At 38.7% G+C, this 19,519-nt stretch overlaps 1 protein-coding gene across 1 annotated transcript; it reads right to left on the bottom strand.

The window, feature by feature from the left end:
- Positions 1-1,975: 1,975 nt before the first annotated feature.
- On the bottom strand, positions 1,976-19,133 carry LOC125288567 (T-cell surface glycoprotein CD3 zeta chain-like). Its single transcript, XM_048235030.1, has 7 exons — positions 18,935-19,133; positions 7,523-7,620; positions 7,326-7,406; positions 6,231-6,263; positions 5,971-6,024; positions 5,722-5,754; positions 1,976-3,799 (listed from the first exon to the last, which is right to left on the bottom strand). The coding sequence occupies exons 1-7, from the start codon at positions 18,990-18,992 to the stop codon at positions 3,728-3,730; spliced, it is 429 nt and encodes a 142-aa protein (XP_048090987.1). The 5' UTR covers positions 18,993-19,133; the 3' UTR covers positions 1,976-3,727.
- Between the last annotated feature and the right edge of the window lie 386 nt (positions 19,134-19,519).

Genomic DNA, 19,519 nt, shown 5'->3' with positions numbered 1-19,519 from the left:
GACCTGTAAAAGTAACTCAAATGGTGCATGTGTGTATCATTTTGTTGCAAGAGTGACATTTTGAAAAAAGATTCTTAGGTTTCAGCTGCAGGGTTTCACTTTGACATAGATGTGAGTTGTTTATCTCCAAGTGCTATGTCTGATTTGCCTTGTGTGTGGAGTGTTGATAGCCTGACAAGCCAGACCCACATTAAAATGTAGGGTCTGGGCACTCACCGTTCGCAGTACTCAGTCCGAGGGGCGGGATAATCGGTTGTCTTTCAAATTCCCTCTGCACACAATAGGACAGCGCTGAGTCCCATGCGTTTTCCCCCCAGTGGAGCTAATTGGCTTGTTCAAACTTTTGCCAACTTAAAACAAGCTTACTCGTGTCACACTGTTGGCCAACAGCAACATCCATCTTTTTTGTTTTCAAGTAGCAGGGAATTCAAGCCAAACCGTTGCAACTCTGCCATCAATCATTATGTTAAGCCCACCTAACGACTCTATACACGATTTGATTGGCCTGATAGAAGTTAAATTTTTCGAGCTCACAAGCCAACAGAGAGTTGCTAGACTAGCCCTGGAAGCAAATGTAATTTGCTGCCGCTAGGGTGCGTCTAGATTTCTAGGCTATAGTGTTGACACAATGAGCCAATTTCTGCAAAAAGTGTGTAAGCAAATAACAAAAATTATAGTCTTCTTTACTAACAGGCATCTGAAGAAGACTTATTGTGGAGACGAATAATAAAATAGAATTGACGATATTTACCTGTGACTGGAAGACGATGGGCCGAGGTGTTACTATAGAACATACTGTACATCAATCACTGCAATAAATAGTTTCTCTCTACCCTCTGCCTTTATAAGTGCTAAATAAATGCTACACAAACATAGTATTTGTTTCCCTTAAATAGATTGTGATGCAATTAGATCAGCACGCAATTCATCACAGGATTAAATCCAGCATGAACAAAGCTAGCCACAGGTATCATACAATCCTACCAAAACAAGATGGGTATAATGTTAAAGTTAAAGCCAGAGATGCTTTCGAATTCGGCAAGCAGAGGCAAAAGCTTGTGACAATTACCTTGGTGCTTGTCATTTTGTTAAAAGTGAACAATGGACTAAGTAGCAAAAATCTAAGTAGCTTTATTTAACCTTTTCCTATGCTTTGTTTTAGTTCAACTTCTTCAAGTGTAAAGTCATTAGTAGCTTGTAAAGCTATGCTCTCAAAGTAGTTTCCCCAACACACCATGATGATGATGACCTTAAAGCAGCATTACAGAGTTTTGGTCCAAAGCCAGAGGTGGGGGACTTCAGACTTGCTTGACTAACACTTATAAAAGACTTGACTTGACTTTGACTTGATATTCATGACTTGAGTCAAATGACATGACACTAGGATTCATGCATTATCATACTGGATAGGTAACCATCCCACCTCTTTGTAACATACACCTCAGGTGGCTTTAAACACCATGTTCTATTCTCTACACCTAACTAACTTATTCATTTATCATGTATACAGACCTTACTGTTCTGTATTGAGCCTAGGCAGATGGGTCAGGCCCTTGAGTCGTGGATCTGCTTGAGGTTTCTTCCTATATGTATCTCCATCTATTCTATGGAGTTTTTCCTCGCCCCTGTTACTCATGGGCCTTTTCTGATTGTTTAACACTCTGTAAAGCGCCATGAGACATGTGTAATGTTTTGGTGCTCTATAAGTGATATTAAATTGAAATTGAAAATTGAAGCCTCCTCCAAGAAACATTATTCACAGTTAGTTCAGACCTTCTGTGGCAGTAGATCCTACTGATTATTTCATATTTGGACATTATTTTCTATTATTGTGCCTTAGTATCTATTCATCGTTGAATTTTTGTTGAATCTAATTAGTGCCAATCAGCCGTTAGATTCGGTCATAGGAAAGTCACAACCATGATATCCTTTAGGCTTATACCTGTGAGTCTGGAAGTAGCAGAATTGTTCAGAGTTAAGCTTTCATAGTTATTTTTATTAATCTAAGTTCAATTAGGGTAAGAACAAGGGAAACCATGTTTCCAACAGCAACAACATATTTAGATACATAACCAAAGGTATACAATTATTCACAACAAATAAAAGCCTTAAGATATACTTGTGCAGGGTTTACATGGCAGTAGGTTACATGTGGTAATTAATCTAAGACAAGTAAGCACATTAGCACAACTGACTAGTTATTTAGTCAACAATATACTTGGTAATGGCAAAGTTAACTACTGTATATTTGGAAAGCAGAGCACCAAACTGTTGAAAAGTGGACAGCCAACTAGAAGAACTAGGTTATTTATCTGCCCTTTTTTATCTGAGATTACCTATACAAAAACACACAAAAAAGGGTGAAGCCTGCATTGTGTCCCTTTACTGCATCGACTGAAAGACACTCAAGTGTGGATACATGTTGGCACAATTGTGATTGCCTCCCCAAAGAGGTTAGCTGGGAGTTTGTAACCCTTTACTAAGTCCTAAATATGTTATGTGGCCTATCATGCACTTCCCACAGTTAAACCTGTCCCATGTGTTCGGTGGACCCTAGATATTAAATTTACATTCAGCTCCTTAACTTCTTTTTGTACTCCATACATCTATGAAGCTTTTTGATCGCCAATAGTGTGAATGTACAAAACAGATATTGAGAAAGCTGCAGAGGCTTGTTCTTCAACACATAACCGCAGAGGATGTAAAGTAGGCTACACTATGGCTGATGAAGTCATGCTAGCTATGGCTAGCTATCCATTCTAAACAGGTTACACTTTATCATTTATTCTAAGCAGGTTACATTTAGTGTGTATATCAGCAATCTAGTTAAGCTATAAGATAACCTTTTATCAGGCACATGCAAGAAACAAAAACTTCAGTTGATACAAGAAAATCTTAATCTGCTGGTCCAATTAGCCTATGGCCTCATAATTTCAACATTGGTACTAGAGAACAGTAGGTTTACGGCCCAGTGGAGGCTTTCAAAATCATAAATGTATATGTTCATCTGCAGAATTAATCAATTCAAGGACACGATAACCTTCTGGTAGGTGATTTTAAGGTCAACTCTTTCATCAATATTGACTACTTTGATAGCACTTTGACAGTAACCTAGCCTGCTTTTTTCTGTACAGCAACTGACCCAACTAATAAGCATTACGCATATCAGCATTTTAAATGTAAATGTGAATTACCATTTAAACAAAGCATCCATTAGGCTACTATGTGCATGTATACTGTATGAGAGGCAGTTGTAGGCTAATTGTATATGTATGTACATGATATTCATAATGTTGTTCTTATAGTTCCAAATAAATTAGTAAAGCTTTGTCTCTTGGCTTCTCAGGAACTGTCAAAATGAGTCCTATAGCTCTTGTCAAGGTCACAAACCCATAGCATGAAATGCTCAAAACAGAGATGAAATGGTTTGCTAGTGACGGTCACAAGATTTAGTTAGCTTGTTTGTGATAGCTGTGAAGCTATCACTGCTGGTACTGATGCTACTCTAACTAGCCATTTTGTCAATTTCTTTCTGTTTAAGTTTCTGTTTTTCTGTATTTTTTTTCTCTAGACTAAGAGTTTCATACGTGAACTAACCACTAATATTAGATATGAGTAATTAAGTGAAGAGCAAATAAAATCAGTGGATGAGAGTCATTGGTTTTGTATATTGAATCAAGGGGAAAATAGAAACTCATATCCGCTCGTTTCAGTTGAGCTAGTCATCTTAGCGCGGGGGTGGATGGCGTGGCTTGGCGTGCAATCTGTCATACGTGTCTTTGATGCCAGGTTTCAAGTCCTGAGTGAGAGAAGGAGATAAAGACACAGGGAAACATAATATAACAAACATAAACACAAACATAATACACAATGGTAAATAAGAATAACACATTTAATTTAGAAAAGCGCCTTTCAGGTACCCAAGGGCACTGTACAATAAGGTAGGCATAAGAAGTAGCCATATTATAGCAAGCAATCATGGTTAGATTACACTGACAGTAGGATAGTACATTCAGACATACAGGGATGAGAGAACAAGCATACAGGAAGGACACGACACAGGCTGGACATGGATACAAGGGACATAAAATGCAAAGATTCAGAGGAAACATAAAACAGCCTCAGAGGGGATACAGTTAGTACACTGAGCACAAAGTGAAGACCAAGTGTAGAGTATAAGTATATATACTCTTTTGATCCCGTGAGGGAAATTTGGTCTCTGCATTTATCCCAATTCGTGAAACACACTCACACAGTGAGGGGAAGCACAGCACACACTAATCCCGGCGCAGTGAGCTGCCTGCTATAACAGCGGTGCTCGGGGAGCAGTGAGGGGTTAGGTGCCTTGCTCAAGGGCACTTCAGCTGTTCCCACTGGTCAGGGCTTGAACCGGCAACCCTCCGGTTACAGGTCCGAGGTGCTAACTAGTGGGCCACGGCTGCCCCAGAAGACAACAGATTAAAAACAGGGAAAATAAAAGAGGCAGTACAAGTAGGGGGGGCCACTTGCAGGGGGCTAAGAGGAAAGCTAAGCTAAAATGATGTGTTTTTAACTGAGTTTTAAAAGTGGATATAGTTTTGGAGCAAGTGGGGACTGCTAAAAGACATGTATCTGTAGAGCGAAGGGTGGGGGATTGCCGGTATGGGGTGAGGAGGTCTGATAGATAGGATGGGGCCAGATTATGTAGGGACTTATAGACATGGAGAAGGATTTTGTATAGAATGCGGTAGTGGACAGGAAGCCAATGCAACTGCTGGAGGATGGGAGTAATGTGATCCCACGGCCTGGTGCGGGTGAGTAGCCTTGCAGCATCATTTTGGACATACTGCAACCTATTTAGGGTTTCAGCTGGGATGCCGTAAAGTAGAGCGTTGCAGTAGTCTAGCCTAGATGTAATGAATGCATGTATAAGTGTTTCTGCTGCAGATGAGTTGAGGGAGGAGTGGAGTTTGGAGATACTTTTGAGATGGAAGAAAGATGTTCTGGTGATATTTTTGATATGTGAATCGAATGAGAGAGTAGGATCTAGGATTACTCCCAGATTTCAGAGGTGGTAGTGAAATAGCTGGGGATAGATGCAGATGTTCTAGTTTTTTCAGAATGTTAGGGGTGGAAATGAGAACAGCTTCTTTCTTATCTTGATTGAGTTTGAGGAAATTATGAGTCATCCAGTTGTTAAAGGTGCCATGTGTAATAACTGAGGTAAAAATATCCAAAAAATGAGCTACACTCATCAAAATTATGAATAATTAACGAAATTAGGGCGATGATGTCATTTAAAAAATGACAAGGTATAGTGCTGCAGAGATATCAACCTGAATTAGCATGCTAAATTACTAGCCACAGCCCGACAGGTGTCATAATACCAGTTTCGGCCATGGGAGGCGGTATGCGGGCAACATAACCATCAGCCAAACTGCAATACACGTGTCTCGGTTGTTACTCTAGGGTAGACCAACTTACTTTCTGGAGGTATACTGCCCCCATCTTTTATGGAATTTGGAGTATGAATTAATTTTTTGTCAGACATTACACATGGCACCTTTAATGGCATTTAAGCAGTTGAGCAGGTTGGAAAATGATAATGTGTGTAACATAACATAATCATAGGCTGCATGGTGAAAACATTTTGGATTTCTGATTATGCTTGGATCTAGCTCAGGTGTTCCGACTGCTCAGATCTAAAGTTTACTATTGAATGTGTAGAATTTCAGTTTTTACCTGGTACACCTGGTCATCTTTATGACGACGACGCTGTGTAGAGAAACAAACATTACAGTCAGCAGAGATCACTTAGTGCAAAGGCAACAGGAGCTTACTATATGAGTATAATTTATTTCCTATACAATGAAATTAGCGAAGATTAAATATTTCCAATACGGCAGAATTGTATTTTGATACTTGATTGAACTCTGTGTGTTGCATTACATTGTGATGATAGGTGTTATTACATAAGAATAATCATCTTACATCTTTCTTCGTAGTGATTTCTTTGTAAGTATCCTCTGTAGTTTTATTCAAGCGCTGTGGATATAATTCAATTATAAAATCAGTATAAAAGTCAACATTAAACAGTTTCTGTAGGCAATATTGCTTTATTTGACTAAGTGCAAATAATAAAGTGTGATAGGATATTGAAGTCAGCAAAAATAGTTGCATCATATATACTGTATGTGTTCAGCAGTGTTAAGTACAGTAATAACAGTCTTGTACAAGTTGATAAGATTTACCGCGTATGGATCCTCCTCTTGCTGTCTACGTCCCTAGTATCAAGTAAACAAGGAATGTCAGGCAGTGTCATGCAAGTTCACACTTCAAAAGAGCTAGCTCAATATTCAGTTTACACAGATTAAAATGAACATAAAGTGAAAAGTGTATGTTCTGACTAAAGTCCCAGTTCATTAGGCTACTTCAGTTTTCACAATAATGCAAAAACCTGAACGTCGCTCAGGTTCCTGTTTTGTAGTTGCCAATGGATACAGAAAACATAACTACATTCAACGAACGCTCTCCTTTAACACCTTCATATATGTAAGAATACTAATTGGTTACATACACCCAATCATATTTTCCTCCTGCTTTTATAAAACAAAATGTAGGCCCACTACAGATGGACAATTTCTATGAGTTAATTGTCTGTGAAATTTCATAGTAAAACTGTAAACATGGATGACAGTGAACTTTACCAAGCCAACCAGTTCTACCATGAAAGCTTATGGTAACTGGTGGTAATTTGGCAGTTTGATTTTTCTAGCCTACAGTAAAATTCAGTGTTCATAGTAGAAAGTGTGAACAAATGTTTCACCGTGAAAGTTCACAGTACAAATCTAAAGGTAAATATCTACATCTATAAATGAGTAAATCTAAATCAAAATCTGGCAGTTCTATAGTGAAATGCGTTGACCCAGAGTGCCAGACTCCTTGGAGCAACTCCAAGTGCCTAGCTCAATGTGCTGGCTGGGAATCGAACTCACGACTTTTCAGGCTTTTGCAAGCAAACTATGCTCAAAACTATCATAATGGTTGCCAAGCGTGCCACAGTAATATAGTATGAAATGCAGTCAATGTGAAGGTTTACTTTACAATGGCATCGAACGCAATTCAGTTAATCATAATATAATTTATAATGTCATTTTGAATCAGGCTCATTAAGTTAGTCTATAAATTGACGGATACATTTGACTAGCTGTAAGAGTTCCTCATTCATTAACAACAGCAAATTAACAATAGATTTATCACTGACTTAACAAAAGACACCTTTTTTGTCAGCAGAGTTTAATTTAAAAAATGATGATAGCATATCAGTGCCTTCCTTGAATACTTACGCGGTTAGAGCCACTTTCCACATCACGACCACTTCCTGAGAGTGCCTTCTCTGAGCCTTGGGCGGTCTTTGGCCTGCCACACTGAGAAAACAAACAAACACACAAACACACAAACAAACAAACAAACAAATAAGTAAAAGAAGACTCAGTACAGCAGGAGGAAATAGAGCACAGCAGTAGAGCACAACACAACTCACCCTCTCTTTAACCAAGAGGGCTGTGATCATCACGCCGTAGAACATCAGGAAGCCGTCAAGGATGTAACAGAGTTTGGGGTCAAACATGTTCACTGCGTCTGTTGGGACCATAGACCAGGATATAGAAATCAATCAATAGTTCTATTGTTTGTGGTCATGGAGTGCTGTCAGTAGCGAGAAACAAAACAAAAAACAGTGTAGACCACTCTAGTGTCGCCGACAGTCTCCACGGTTGCCTACCATGAGCACGCACGAGAACTCAAGCCTTGTTGAAGCTGTGCAGGCTCATGTGTGATGTCAGGCTACAGCCTATCTAAGTTACTACATAGTCATTACTATGGACCTAACCACTGCAATTGGTGACCTTCGTTTTTTGGTGGGAAAAATACATTTTGGAAAATTATACGATTGTAAGCCTATAAGTTGTGGGGCAGCCGTGGCCTACTGGTTAGCGCTTTGGACTTGTAACCGGAGAGTTGCCGGTTCGAACCGCGACCAGTAGGCACGGCTGAAGTGCCCTTGAGCAAGGCACCTAACCTAACCTTAACCCCTCACTGCTCCCCGAGCGTAGCTGTTGATGCAGGCAGCTCACCGCGCCGGGATTCGTGTGTACTTCACCTCACTGTGTGTTGACTGTGTGCTGTGCTTCACTAATTCAAGGATTGGGATAAATGCAGAAACCAAATTTCCCGGATCAAAAGAGTATATAAGTATACGTATATATACTTATACTTTTACTTAGTTTGACTGTGGACTTGTGTGGACATCACTGGAACACTGGAAACAGTTATGTGCACTGTCTTAATTAACACAACTTTATGCATTTCTTTCACATATACTGCAGTCATGTTCACTGTGTTCACTCGTAAGGAATCAGTTCACATGGCTAGGCACTTGTAATGACATGTTATTAAGAGGCTAAAATTAAAGCCTGCCCCGTTTCAGCTGCCTGGGTGCGAACTCTAGCAGGAACATAACTCTGTGTAGGCTACACTGATTTTTTTTTCTTCTTGCGACAGCACACTCTGTGACCACAAACAACAGAGCTACGTGTTGAAATTGACCGGAGTTCTCCTTCAAAGTGATCCACTGTAGGCCTAATTAAAGTTATTTACTTGTTTGCAAAATCATGTGATTTTAAATGTTTACTTTTTCAGTTTAACAGTGTAGCCTAATAGGCTGTAAAGTAGGCTAACATCAACAAATATGCCATCTACTTTGGCCTATGTGACACTGTAATGGGGTAAAACATAATGTTATAGCCTACCACTACAGTATGTTCATACCACTACCAAATTGTATAGGCCTACTATATTGTTATTTTGTAATGTACATGTAGTAATACAAAATTATAATAATATGTTTTATTTATATAGTGCCTTTCTCAAACCCAAACTCATTTTACAGTGTCAAAGTGAAACAAAACAAGAGTGTACGATGTGTTGTTTGAAATAGGCTTATAATTGTAAAACCTGGTGTGCATATTTGCACATTTGTATTTGTAAAACATTATGGTTTGCTAGTAGTTAGTTGGTTATGACCGCTACAGCAGCTGGATTACAGTGACAATGTTACTACTGCTTTGAAAAAAAATAAAGATGAAAGGGCAATAGATTTCCTGACAGGAGCAATGTGCATACTCTCACAACTTTGTAGGCCTACAGAACGGAAATATCACACTGCCAGCTGAAAATAGAAAAATATGTAAGGTAGAACACTCGTCACTTCACACCAAGAACATGCATCTTAAAACGGAAGAGGAAGAGGAAGAGGAAGTGGTCAGTCTTGTTGTCTGGCCTCAAATTTGTCCAGTAGTAGCATGCGAATCTCTTATAGAAAGAGGGGGCAGCCGTGGCCTACTGGTTAGCACTTTGGACTTGTAACCGGAGGGTTGCCGGTTACACTAATTCACGGATTGGGATAAATGTCCCTCACGGGATCAGTATATATATACTCTAAGATGGCATGGGTCATAGGATGCAAGGATGTATTCAGTTGGACTATCAATACTAGAGGGAACTGAAAGAAATGTCTCAAAAATATTGGAATCTGTGAAGCCTGGTTATGTTGTTTGTTCAACAAACATTTAGATAATAATTATTTATGATGATTTACATGAAGAATATATTAGCAAGCAGACATTAATTTGTACAATTCAAGAGCAAGGTGTTCTTAGTGTGTGGAAAGCAAAGCACATACATCGTAAATCATAGAATACTAGTGCAGTGCCCGTTCAAACATGCTGTTCAATGCACTGCACAAACTTATATTTAATTTATACTACTCCAAACCACCTTCTGAAAACAACTGTATACTACTCTCTATACTGCACTATATCTTTTGTCCTGTCTATACACCACCTACTTTGTATATCACATTGCACTTTTTCTGCTTTTTTGCACTTCTGGTTAGACACAAACTGCATTTTGTTGCCTCTGTACTTGTACTCTGCACAATGACAATAAAGTTGAATCTAATCTAATCTAATCTACAGTAATCTATTCCTGTAGAAAACCTGTAGCCCAATTACAAAGGTCCACAGGTAGGCCTGCTTTGAAAATAGGATGATACAGAAAAAAATAATTCCAGCTAACCATTCAATAATGAATACTGAATATTGTATTATGATACAATATAATAAACGTGCAGAGAGCAGAATTTAAGCATGGTTGCATGTGACATTTTTTACTGATCAAATTGACATAATCCTAACAGCTGTTTTGAGTTCAAATAAGGCTATACTGTATGTTTAGGCTTTTGAATAACTTGATGATAGAGAAGACAAACCATTTTGTGGAATGATGCATCATATAATCATCATGTGAAATGTAGGACGATGTGACTCAAAAACAATCTCTGGTAGCCTATAAGTGACATCACACTGTGTCTGCCACTCTTAGCTGGTCATGCTTTGGATGTGGCATTCTGAAGCACATTCAACGCCTTGGCAGTCTGAAAAAAAAGTCCTTAAATTCGACCATTATCACTAGTTTCAATTTGGGACCTTGCAGTCGGAACTGTAGTTTGTTTGTTTATTTATTGAAAGTGTAAAGACAGTCCAAAGTAGCCTGTGCTATTCAAAGCGTCAGTGTATTGCGCATACTCTTTTTATGTCGTTTTGAATAGCTACTGCATACCCAGGTTTAGATAGATAGATAGATAGATAGATAGATAGATAGATACTTTATTGATCCCCAAGGGGAAATTCAAATTTCAAGTTTGTGTGTTCACGTATTGTTGCAAAATCTGCTGCTGTACACTGATTCAGTGCTGCCAAAGCCCTGCTTCTACCCTCTCTGGTCTCTGGTCCTGCACTGTGCTGTGAGGGGCGAGAGGCCACCGGCTAGAGCGGCAAAAGCCGATGTGTGCGTCTTTTATAAGTAAATATACTCTTTTGATCCCGTGAGGGAAATTTGGTCTCTGCATTTATCCCAATCCGTGAATTAGTGAAACACACTCAGCATACAGTGAAGTGAAGCACACACTAATGCAACAACAGCGGCGCTCAGGGAACAGTGAGGGGTTAGGTGCCTTGCTCAAGGGCACTTCAGCCGTGCCTACTGGTCGGGGTTCGAACCGGCAACCCTCCGGTAACAAACCCGAAGCGCTAACCAGTAGGCCACAGCTTTTAGATTTAACAATATATTTTGCATTTCTGAAGTCTTTCTTAAGTTCAAGTCTTAACGCTGAAGTCCAAGTCAAGTTCCAAGTAAAGATAGAGATGTCTCAAGTAAGTCAAGTCTTACCAAAGACAAGTCGAGTCCAAGTCCTTATTTTTTTCAAGTCCTAAACAAGTCACTGTTGTGTTATGGAACCGCATATTAAAATGGCATCAATCATGCTTTCAATATCATTCTTAGCAATATATCATACTTTACAAACTGAAAAGGTTTTAAAACACTTATAATCCTATCCTTTGTTTTCTTACAGAGGAAAATTAAGAGTGAATGGTTTTGAATTAAATGAGTTTACTAACTGGCAATTCCATGTCCCAACAGTCATGCTACAATTTTAATTGAGTGAGGGGTGAGGTAGGCTACACATGAGAAGTGTGTGAGTTAGGGAGTGTACAAATAGCCTATGCATTCCAACGACCATTTTAATGTCATCATCAAGGCCATAGCCTACTCAATACCAGGTGAATAAACATTTATTTACCTTCATATTTCTTGCTATTTATTTTGCAAAACACAACACTGATATGGGTGTTTAAAATGCCATCAGTCATTGATAATGACTGATAGTTTCGGTTTAGCTCCGTGGTGGAGCAAATTAAATTGTGTAGGCTATCCTACGAACATCACAGGATCAGAGGATCAACCAGAATATCACAGGATCCACAGTCAGATGACAAACGGGAGCATGTTCAGTGAGTGACCATCCCTTTTCCTTTCTCATAGGCCTAGCCTACTAGATAAGAGACCTGCATTCCATGCACAATCGCTGCGTTGCAACGTTAACGATGAATTTGAGGCTGCTGAAGTTGGTATAGGCAGAAAATAGTTATGTTTTTATAAGACACAAATAATTTTACCCATGCCGCAAGTCGTTACAACTCAAAGGGGCAAAGTCGAGTCAATAGCATGGAAGTCTATTATAGCCTACTATATTGTGCACACAACAAATAAAATGAGAGCACAATTTAGTGAAAAGAGCACTGTTTAGTAAAATGTGTGCACGATTTACTAAATGGAAAACACAAATCTGGATATATACCAAATAAATATCTTGCAATGACCCCTCCAGGGTTCCGTAGATGGCAATCTTAGTTGCAAGTAATTTCTAATTGTGTCAAGTCGAATCTGAAGTCATCAAAATCGTGACTCGAGTCTGACTCGAGTCCAAGTCATGTGACTCAAGTCCACACCTCTGTTACAGTCTCCATACTAAAAAAAATAATACAGAATGACACATGTAATTTCAGGATAATCAAAAAAGTTTTTTTGCATGTTCCTTTGCATTAGGAAGACGCAAAGTCAACATAGGGGGAGAACATGGTAAGACGAGCCATTTTTTACATTCTTCATCATTCTAATGTGTCAAAGAGGTGTAATCTTCATACCAAACAAAAATGTAAAGTGTTCTACTACCTCTGTAACCAACAACTCTTTGATAACTTATAAAGGTAAAGAGATATGCTCTCTGCAAAACAGTTGGTCTCCTGGCACAACTTACACCTCTGTGTGGGGTAGTTTGGGCCAAAACAAACATTTCAGGTAAAACATTTTTATTTTCTTCAAACAATAATTTAATTTCTACAAACAGTAGCAAGCACCAACATTTCACTGAGAATTTGCCAAATAGATTCATCTGAAAGATTCATTTGCCAAGATAGGTTTAGGGATATCACATTTTTTGTTGCATGTTTACCTTTAAATTTGCCCATTTATTCACTTAAATAAGTCAGATTAATATGCTGCCTATCTCTTTAGCTCTTAGTAACACGAAGGAACCATATAGAATAAGTTCACAAAATCAAGGCAAACTTAAAAATCGGACCATCATTTTGAAAGAAAATGCTTCTCACAACAAGCTAAGTATATTGTAAATCAGGTTTCTTGGCCAAGTATATTTGAGTATACAAGGAATTTGGTCTCTGCATTTATCCCATCCGTGAATTAGTGAACACACAGAGCACACAGTGAGGTGAAGCACACTAACCCGGAGTAGTGAGCTGCATTGCTACAGCGGCGCTCAGGGAGCAGTGAGGGGTTAGGTGCCTTGCTCAAGAGCACTTCAGCCGTAACCACTGGTCGGGGACCGAACTGAACTCCGGTTACAAGCCCGAAGCCCTAACCAGTAGGCCACGACTGCTAAGGAAACATTCACGATTTTGTTTAGCCCTCACATCATTGCTTATAAGGGCACCAATTGAGGTGTAATGCATCTGAATGTTTTCTTCTATTCATGTTTTCTCTAAATCACTCTAACTCTGGACATGCATGGAATCCACTTGGAAAGCAAAAAATCATATTTTTACACATGTATTTTTTACCACATTATCCACGAAGTGAATAGAGTCTGGAAACATTTGCAACACTTGCATTCGCGACGGGCACTAACTTTGAAATCATTGGTCCAGCCTTACTAATCACATTGATCAGAGATTCCTCCTTATGTTACTTCCTAACATGCTGACAAACTTACAAACTGTCAGTAAACATCAGTCAGGAAAGAAAAACCTTTGCTGTAAATAAATGTCTGCATTTTTCCAACTGCCTTTTTTACATTTGCAGGTGTTGCTGCTTCTGTTTATAAAAAAAATAGTTTTGGTTTCGTCTTCCCCTCTGATCTTTTCTTGTCTGAGGGAAACGGTTATGGTGTTCCAGACTAGATCTCCCTGAAAGAAGATCTAGGAGGTGGAGGGGGCCAGGCTACATGTGAGGTACCTTTCCACAAATTGTAAGGAATTATTCCCTATTCCTTAAAATGCTGTCACATGATACAATTTGTTTACAGTTTCCTAGAAAAAAGGGTGGCTCATCTTACCCCATATGCTCAACTTACCCCATTCTCCCCTACACTCTGCTGGATTGACTGTATACAATGCAATGTGATCCATTTTGAACCATATCATCGAAGTGAAGCAAATGCTTAAGTGGTCTCCAATCAAAACATTTGTTAGATGTTCTTCTGTCTTATCTAAATGACTAAATTCAGATGTAACTATTTTTTATCCTGCAGAGCTGCATTCGCATTGCTGTTACCACAGTGGCTTTTAGTGTGTAAGTGTGCTGTCATCTGTATCCCTCCCTGTCAGCTCAACTTAGTGACACCCTATCTTTGTGTCATTCCACCAGGCCATGCCAACAAGCATCACCTCCTAATAACAAGCATCACCTCCTAATAACAAGCATCACCTCCTAATAACAAGCATCACCTCTATCTGAGATAGTCTTCCACAGATTGACTAATGCAAGGCCCTGTTTTTTTTACATACTCCTGAACTTGTTGCTTAGTACTGTCCACCTATACCGAAACCACTGACCTCAGGGTCTGTGTGCATCTTTATATCAGGCTATCCACACTGTATGGTGATCCCCTGGGGGGCTCACCCAGCATCTGAGGGGACTTTTTAATGGGAAAAAGCAGTTAAGTAAGGAATAATGGATGACACGACGTTTGGTTATCAAGAATAATAGTGCATGTTTGAGGTGGTAATGTGGCCGCGCAGGAGAGTATCTTACACCTCGTAAGCGCATTATTTTTCTGATAACCGAACACCGTGGTGTCCATTATTCTGCTTATACCACTGTTGCAACTTGCGTTGTGTCAATTTGCTGTTAGAATTTTCCCTTTTTAATCACTAAAACTGTCTTGTTTGTAGAACTACTTCCTTCTGCCACATATCAACTAATTTCTCAACTTGTAGGACAAACTGAACCTTAGCTTAGTAAAATTGCTGTTTTACTATACTGCCATGTAACTGAGCTAAAAAAATCACCTCAGTCATATGCTACAATGTTGCTACGCTCTGGAAGGCAACGTGACAGTTCATTTAAACTTCACGACTCTGCAAATTAATGTACAAGGGTGATACGGCCAAAAAACTGGAGCTCCTTCATAAGTGTGCAATTAACAGAAAAATAATTGATTCTAAACACTGAATCACAATAGGAAATTCAACCAAGCAGTGGTATAATGTGTGTTATTTATTTATTTTCACTGTTTGTGTTCAGTGGTGTTAATCATCAATCAAATTTCTAATAAAATATATATTTTTTATTTTAAATAAAGACACTGTATAATAGCCTAATTGCAATAAAGATCTTTACAACTTTGATTATACTAGTTGTTGATGCTGTCAGTATAAACAGGCATTGCAAGTAGAAACAGGCATTGCAAATGTCACAACTAAATAGGCTACTAAATACTAAATACATATCAAGTCTGTGCTGTGACAGGCTTTCTTATGTCTCACTTGCAAACCACCTGCATGCTCTTCTAAAAACGATGTGACTCAAACAGCTAAACCACAAGCACACTGATGTGATGAAGGTGATATGGGGCACAGGAAACTCAACTCTGTGGCCTAAAATGTAGCTGAAACCTCACTGTGTACATCACAGAGGCATACAACAATCTCCAAACTAATTTGAATAAAACCATTGTTTATTCAATTTGGTGATTTTGATGCCGTCAAAATTATGAAGACAAAGTGCTCAGATTCTAATAGGAGAGTTTTATTTTCAAAAGAGGGTTTTCTAAAGTGTACATCTTTCGATAGAAGACATATCTGAAGATGCTACAAACGGTAAACATGACCTATTTACTACCAATCAGAAATGTCAGACAAATTAACACAAAGGGATTTTAGTGTCTAATTCTAATAATAGTTCCACTGCATATGTACAGGGCAGAGACATGCAACACAAAACTACCTGAATATAGGGGTCATAATTGTGCTGCAAACAGACACCCTTTAATGTGCTTCCATCTTTGTCACATATGACAAAATGTAATGTCGTTTTGGGTAATCCAAAGTGTTCTCTGTTCTTAATGCACCCATGAGAAATTACTGGTGAAATAAGACTAGTGACACTAATCACTGTTGTTATGCCTCACTAAAACATGATAAACTGTAGCACGGCATGTCTTTTAAAACATCTGTAAGAAATATTTAATATGAAGTAGAAGACAAAGGTTTATTTGCGGAGAATATTGAATTTGGAACATATTTTTTTGAAACACTGTAACTTTACTTGATGTTGTCAGATTTTATGCCAGACATTGAACATCTTTTGAAGGGGGAAGCAAACGTACGCTGATGGTAGGAATTTTCTTGAGGTGCTGGTCACGGGATACTTAATGTGTTGAACAAAGGGAGACTTGAGAAGACTTGAGAAAGGCCACAGGTCGAAACGTTGTTTGTATTAAACTACTGGCATATGAGCTTCTAGAGTGTAGAGTGTCTCCCTTTGTTCACGACATTTAACATCTAACATCTATTGCTGTTGAAGCTCAAAAAAAATAGCATCGGGATGAAATGGTATGAAGTGTAAGAGTAAAATAATATTTTCTCACCATAACATGTTTTGGGTTTGTCTGAAAGTATTTCCCCTTAAAGTTTACAAGAAGCTGATTAAGACTGTCTGCTAGTTTTCCACTGTAGTCATCTGCCTGTGACGTCAAAAGATATTTTCTACAAATAAAATAACAAATTCCTATGCTTTCCGTGAAACCTTTAGGCTTACATGTTCTTTCGTTATGACTTGTTAATTTATTAATTTACATTTCTTCATTTGACAGTTGTCATTTACTTAGTAGACATATTTGTAGACATTGAAGTTACAAAGTTTTAAACTTTGTTACATAATTGTATTAGTTTAGCTATCAACTATTGTATTAAATGTTGGGCCTAAATTGTTGATGCTGTCGACGTTAACTTTGATTCATAGTTTTTACAAAATAAATACTGGAAAATAGTGTACTGCTGACCACATCATGTGTGTGTTCATTTTCCTGCATTGTCAACTGCAGCTCAGCGGAAAAATAAACATCTTGCTCATATCAGTTAAGTGTAAAGCTATGTTCCCCTTCCCCAAACACACACATACACATGCACACCCTGCACACACACACACACACACATGCACACCCCGCACACACACACACATGCACAACCCTGGCGCGTGCACACACACACACACAACCACATGCACACAGACATACACACACAACCACATACATGCATGCACGCACACACACACACACACACACACACACACACACACACATTTCCCCTTGCACTTCCTCCATCACACACTACCTAGACGACACCTAATACACACTGCACACCCTGTCGGTGCTTCACATTTCCCAGATAACGACAAGCTATCTGTTTGAAATCTTACTTGCTGCATATCCAAGTGAAAAAGAAATGCTACATATCAAATGTTGAGAAACACTGTGCAACAGCATCAGAGGGTTCCACTGATAGGTGTAGTTGTATAGTTGTACTATGCTTCATGGAAAGGAAATACTTGTTGTGTAATATAAAAGTTACATGACAGAGTTAAAACTCTTTCTTGCTTGCTATATATGCTATTTACACACATCACTGACATAATGGGCCATAAAAAGAAAATAGACACATATGATTTGATTCATAAAATAAGAGATTTGCAGGAGTCTATAAACACCAATACTGGTTACATTTCTATATTTCCTACATTTTTATATTCTATTATAGGGCAATTCCACAGAAAATGTACTTTTTGTCACATCCATAACGCCAGTGAAATGCCTTGGCATTTGTATGATATGAATGATAACATTCATTTTTTGTGCATTTTTCCTCATTTACATTCTTCAGCCAAAAATGGCAAATGCTCAAATTTCATGTAATCATTCACATCATACCATACCATCACATTTTATTGGCGTTATGGATGTTACAAAAAACGTAATTTTCCACGGAATTGCCCAATTCCTTTTTGAAACGTTTTGTTGAAATGTTTGTTAAACTAGCCTTGTTATCATAGCCTATAGAGTTTGCAGTGTCATTTGTCCCATGAGCAAAGTTACTTCATAATTACATGTTCTCATAGGTGCACTGAGGATTGTGAGACCTTGGCTTGAGTAAATTAAGAGGAAAGATTTCATTAATCCATAGCCTGTGTTTTTACCCCCATTCTGATTCTCAAATACAAACCAAGCAGTTTAGGTGTGTGAATTTATACTCATTCCAATTCCAAACCAACCTTAGGCTATATTGTTTTCTTATAATGTTAAAATATTCATGAGAAATGAAACATGTATGTGCGTGTATTCAATCTATGTATTTGTCTACCGTGTATTGATAAGTTCATCTTTACTTTTATGTCAAAGGGTTATTTAAATTGGATACAGATGTAATTCATATTTGCATATATACAACAGCACAATTGATTTTTGTTTTAACTACACTTTTGTATATTTTGATCACAGATTGTTCTTCATTACCTCAAATGAATGCACAATAAAACTGGATAGTGACAGAGCAAACAGACATGCAGGCCTTGCCGCACACCTTACTCGCATCCTGCCTGAACATACACTGCGCCTACCACACCTACCCCATTTCTTTGCAAAATGAAGACCGTGCTTTAAAATGGATGAATGTAAAGATAAAAAATGACTGAATGTCACTGTCCGAAAGGTCACTTTTAAAGTCAACTGAAGTTGACTCTACATCATAAATGTAAAAATGTACTGCTTGCGTTAAAACCTGTCGGCGTGAGGAGAGAACCCAAGATGGCAGCTGTACACGAGCTACGGATTCTTCAACCTCCCGTTCAGCTTTGGCCCTCACCAGATCTGACCATTCTGCATGACAGTGGCTCTACTTCAAAGAGTCCAACTGAGCTGATCTGAGGCTTTATGAGACTAAAGGAAATATAGTGAGTGACCAGGATATGTTAATGTTCTCACCTGCAGAAGGGATCGTAAAGACCATGAGAAGACCAGAAACGGTTGTTTGCCAGGCCATATCGGCTTCCTAAATTGGGATGCTCGAGGTACTTTTTCTTCAAAATTCTTCTTCTTTGCTATTCTTTCTTTTACTGATTTGGTTTCTTATTAGAGCTAGTAGCCTACTGTTCGTTGCAGACCCTCCAGAAACGTCTGTAACACGGTGACTTGTAGTCAAGTAAGGAAGTCACATAGTTGCGAGAAGTTTTCTGCTGTTGCTCTCAGTCTTACTCACAGGAAGTGGGTCGACCACACTCCACCTGGTGACACATATGCTCCACCTACAGATGTGAGCTCTTAGCCCTTTAGCGTTACCAGAACCGACTGCTTCAGCCACCTGCAGCTCTTACACATTATCCTTCAACACAGACACATATGCACACATACAGTACATAACATCTATCCTTCAACACAGACACACATTCATAACATATAACCTTCAACAGAGACACACATGCACACATACAGTATATATCCTGAGGATGACACTTACTATATTTCCTTCATGTGCATAATACTATATGTGTCTCCCTCATAGTGGTATGG

This window comes from Alosa alosa, chromosome 23, assembly GCF_017589495.1.
Source record: "Alosa alosa isolate M-15738 ecotype Scorff River chromosome 23, AALO_Geno_1.1, whole genome shotgun sequence".
Taxonomy (NCBI): domain Eukaryota; kingdom Metazoa; phylum Chordata; class Actinopteri; order Clupeiformes; family Clupeidae; genus Alosa; species Alosa alosa.
The sequence above is the reverse complement of the archived record's forward strand: the minus strand, read 5'-3'. Positions and strand labels throughout refer to the sequence as shown.